Source organism: Eurypyga helias, unplaced genomic scaffold (genome assembly GCF_000690775.1).
Source record: "Eurypyga helias isolate BGI_N326 unplaced genomic scaffold, ASM69077v1 scaffold9861, whole genome shotgun sequence".
Taxonomy (NCBI): Eukaryota; Metazoa; Chordata; class Aves; order Eurypygiformes; family Eurypygidae; genus Eurypyga; species Eurypyga helias.
Window position 1 is genome coordinate 10,615 of NW_010231469.1, and position 4,743 is coordinate 15,357.

At 45.7% G+C, this 4,743-nt stretch overlaps 1 protein-coding gene across 1 annotated transcript in view; it reads right to left on the minus strand.

Moving 5' to 3' along the window:
• LOC104516678 (schlafen family member 11-like) overlaps positions 1–4,504 on the minus strand; it is a 10,629-nt gene extending 6,125 nt beyond the window's left edge. The window contains exons 1-2 of the mRNA XM_010161092.1: positions 3,403–4,504; positions 1,542–1,670 (exon numbers count right to left, since the gene is read on the minus strand). Of these exons, the coding sequence (XP_010159394.1) occupies positions 1,542–1,670; positions 3,403–4,504 (1,231 nt within the window). The remainder of the gene's footprint in view (positions 1–1,541; positions 1,671–3,402) is intronic.
• Positions 4,505–4,743: the final 239 nt, after the last annotated feature.

A 4,743-nucleotide genomic window follows, 5' to 3' on the forward strand; every position in this document is an offset into this window, starting at 1 on the left:
GGCTGCATCCCTCTGTAGGTTGAGAGACCCCCCCAGGAATATGTCCTGTGGACTCTCCCTTTATTCAAATAAAGTTTTATTATTATTTTTTACAGGACTCCTCTGTCTCCTTTGTAAACACTGATTCCTGGTAGCGTGATTTTCCATACACAGGGGAAGAGTTTGTGCCAGCTGAGCTTCCTTTTGGAGAGATTTCACAAGACACAGTATTCTGGCCACATATTGTTTTAGGTACATGTCACTTATTTCCACTTCTCTACTGAGTTGAGAAGCAATGGGGTCGGGTATTCCATACATCCCAAAGGACCCCAAGCAGCTCTCAACAACACAAATCTTTTTTTTTTTTTAATTGTTTTATCTAAAACATCCCATTCAATATCAGCATCAGCTCCTGAAGTCCTCATAGGGGCTTATCTGTTGCTTTGTTTGAAATTTTGTTGACCTGCTTGGAGCTTTGTTTTCACTTGGTTTACTTGTAATAGCAATTTTTCTAATAACCAGGTGGGTGTGGATAACAACCATCAGTTTATACAGACAGTAGCAACAAGCAGGTCTTCTGCACCAGACAATATCTTTCTGCCTATAACACGATGATGCAGAGTGCAGAAATACAGGCCTGGTAGGACAGCAGGGGTCTTGAGATGTGGGATACAGGACACAGGGCTGAACTCAGGTGTGGGGTGGCGAGAGACAGAGCACAGGAGATCCCAAGGCCAGAAACAACTCTCAGGTGGTCAGATAAAGGAATGCAGCTCCAGAGCTGGACAAAACTTGTTTTAAGATGGTTTTGCAGAGAACAAGTACCTCATTTCTGTGAAACACGCCGTGTTTACTAAACTCCGACGGAGCAGTGAACCTGCAGACCAGTGAAGAAAGGCTAAGGTGTAAAAGTGTGTTTGCAAACCTACAGCGAGTGACCCCAAGCGCATCCTGCAGTAGGAACAGGAAACCACCCACATCAACTACATACTCCTGAGGAAAGAACCTGTGATGCTGTCAACTCGCCCAAACAACCCCCAGCAGCCTGAGGCCACCAACAGGAGGATCCTGTGTGGCGGTGGAAGGCTGATTGTAACGCCAGGAACAGGGGTAGATACTAGGAACCATGCAGGTAACTATTATTATTATAATTATCATAATTATTACCTTTTTTCACAGTGGTATTTATTTATTGTCTTTTTTATTTTCTATCTGTAATAATTAGATCTTAACCAATAATAAATCTCTGATTAGACTACTTAGATTTCATTTATGCTAGAAATAAGTTATTCTCTCTCTGTCCAGAAAACTAATTTTGAGCATAACAGGGAGCAGGCAGCGCTCAAACCCCGAGGACACTAGGTATATTCTCAGCAATTAGAGATCATGCTTAGTGGCAAACATGGGAGAAGAGATCAAAACACCTGAAAAATGAGGGAAATCAACATTCTTGGAGCTTTTTCATCTTGTAAATACCTTAACAGCTGTGTGCCTAAAATCTTACATCACATTATCTTCCTACGATCTTAAATTCACAAAAACATCCAGTATAAATGTCTTACCTGGGTAGAGGCATTCTTGGAGTTCAGACACACACTGGAGACCAGCTTTGGAATAAACTGGCTTGACAAGAGGAGGACTGTTTGACAAACTGAGCTCATTCTCAAATTTATCAGCCAGATTTGAAAGATCTTGGGGCAAGAAAAAAGTATGTTATATCCATCATAATGCTTCCATGTGAACTTTTAAAACCCAGCATTAAAGAGTAACTAAAATGATTAATTTAAAACCTCCCTTCACATTCCTACTCAAGAAAATACTGCTAGTTAAGAATAACAGTATTGTGTTGAACCAACAGGATCTCCATTTTCTGTCACAGGGGGATGACAGCATAGATGGCTTTACAGTTCAAATGCAAGATCCAGCCCCACGTGGAATGAGTTTGTCGTGACTCCAGCACGAGAGATGCTGGAGTAACGATAAATACACAAGCAGGAGATGCACAAGCAGGAGATACCTGAGATGCCAGTTCAGCACACCGGCATCCAACAGCAACCACCTACGTGTACCATGCGTCTCTTCAGTAGATGCACGTCTGCAAAAGACACTGATATTTTGTTCCCCTCCTATCAACATCACCTTCTCTGTCTTTGGTGTGACTGTGTCTTGGGAAAAGACCAGACAACCCAGCTCTTAGCACAGAACAGGGCCACAGGAGGTTTCATGCAAGGCCAGAGATGCCTGGCATGGCCAGGGCTCTGTGGGGTCAGAGGTCCCCTTGCGCCAATATATTCCTTGCTCATGCAGTCGCTGCCATGGGCACATACTCGAGGGAAATTTGTGTTACGGGGAACCTGTAGGAAAGGAGGGTCAGTTTCACCTTTAGGCTGAAAACCACTTATTCAAATCTGTGGTCAGAATAAAGTGTTTAGGACCCACCATACAGGTCTTGTGTGATGATGGAACATAGCTTTTGAAGGGGAAGGATTTCACAGTGATGGGACAACATGCCTTAAAACAAGCAAAGCCTTGCATCCCTGCGTCTTTGAGACAGCCGTTAACAACCACCGAGCTACACCAGGTGTGCAAAGTGAGGTTTCTGTAGGCATCTGAAATGTATGAACCTCGGAAAGGAGAAGTGGTTTGCAACCTGGCACATCCTGTGCATTGCTTGCTGAGCAGCAGACTGAAAGGACTCTTCTCAACCTCAAGCTGATCTCTGAAGAGACACCTGACCAGGTTTTAGTAGCTACCTTAGTGTGAGTGACTTCATTACAGATGCTGCTGGTACTTGGTAAGAGGGAGGAGATGAAAAGCTGCAGGTCAGTTTGACACCACCATTACAGTTCAAACAATTATTTTACTTTAGCACTGGAACACGATTTGTGCCAAGATGCTGGATCTACACAGGTCAAACTAGGGCATGGAAATCAATCCTCGCGAGTGCATCAAGATTTCACTCCATGGGGATCAGCACCGGTAAAGACTTTTTTGGTTTTCGACATAAACCCCTGTTAGGCACCTAAGGGTTTCCACCAGGACATCGCTCCCTCCTACCGTCTTAACAGACAAAGCCAGCTTCAAATGTTTCCTGCACTTCTCATTAAGAGTAATGGAAGCTCTTGGGCGACTGTGAACCTTTCCACCTCATTTAGGGGCATATGGGATCCCTAGGAAGGCTGTTCCAGTTGGGAGGCTGCTGCAAAAAGTCCTGCAGAACTACTTTAGAGAGTAGCGCTTCAGAGAACGGTTTGCTGTTGGAGGCTGGTTACCATACCATCACCCCCGGTGCCCGTGACCGTGCCATGGGCCAGAGCCCCTTCTCCAGGTTGGTAAGAACACAGCACAAAAGAAGTTAGTCTCTCCTCCTGAAAGCTTACAAACCAAGGCAGAAATGGACAGTAATGTAAATGCGTATTTTACCCGGGTCTGCAGCTGTCATGAGCTCCGTCCATTTCCTGATGCTCAGCCTTTCGATCACTTCACCCTTCACAATCCAGGATTCAGGGGTATCATGGAAAACAGCGCAGCAAAACGCTTCAACTCGCACAACGCATACATAGCCCTGCAAGCGTTCCTCCTCGTCATAAACACTCAGGACGTAAGTCTTAAACTGAACGCCAGCCTCAGAGCCGCAGAAGTGATGGAAATACATCGAGCCCAAGGTAGCAGCTACTGTTTTTTCTATATCTTCTTTCTCCACTTTACTATGGCTTCCAATGACTTTACTGGTGTTATCCACTCCAAAAAATAAATAACCACCCTGAGTGTTTGCAAAGGCAGAGGCATAATTTGGAAGAGTTTTCCTAATGTATTGCAAGATACTCTCTGTAGAGAACTTCTTAAATTCAATATGCGTTGTCTCTGTGAAATCCAGGACCTCCCCAACCATCAGTTTGTCTCTCTTTAAAAACCTGGCAGCAGCATCTTGGATGTTGCGCTCCTCGGTGTTGAGAGGGGTCTCCTTTGCCTCCCCATCAAAAATCGGCGGAGCTTTTGTAGCACTTGGCCCATTCTCATCACGGCACTTGGCACCGCTTTCTTTCCTCCTCAGAAATCTAGCAGCGTCGCTTGACGTCATCGGGACAACAGAAGTGAAAGACCTACGGGACAAACCAGTGCTTAAGCTACAGATCCGCGGCTTTGTGGATGTGCTTTTGTACTCTGGACCTCCACAGCTCCATGTTTTAACAAAAAGCAGCAAGTGACCCTGCTGCTGCATCCACGTGAAGTATTCGATGGTCTCGGTGCAGTCGATGCACATCCGGAGGCTCTGCTCTATGTCCAGACCAATGCCGTGCTCCTGAAAGCAGTAGTCCTCGTCTGCACTCTCCATCCTCACTATTCCTCCACCTGAATTCAGCAACGCACACGCTGCCATTGAAAGCAGCCTTCGTTGCCTTTTCTCATTACAAGAGGTCTTCTTCCTCGATCTCTCTCCTAACTTTATTTTCCCAATATCTACCACCACATCGGGATAGAGCGTTTTCAAATTGATCAGCAGCTGCCCTTCTTGTCTGGCCATCCTGGTCCCGGAATGATAAACGATTAAAACCACTTCAGCGACCGTGCACGGCAAAGGCCACCACACGCTTCCGGCTGGGGCTGGCACGCTAGATTTAACGAACTGGAAAATAAAATCCTTATTTGCAAGGTACAAGCACATCAAAGCCAGGCTATTGCAAAGCCCCCCCCAGCTGCCGTGTGACTCGGGGTGATTTATTGGGCTCTTCTGCACATCGGGCTCTAATCGCTACCCCGAGG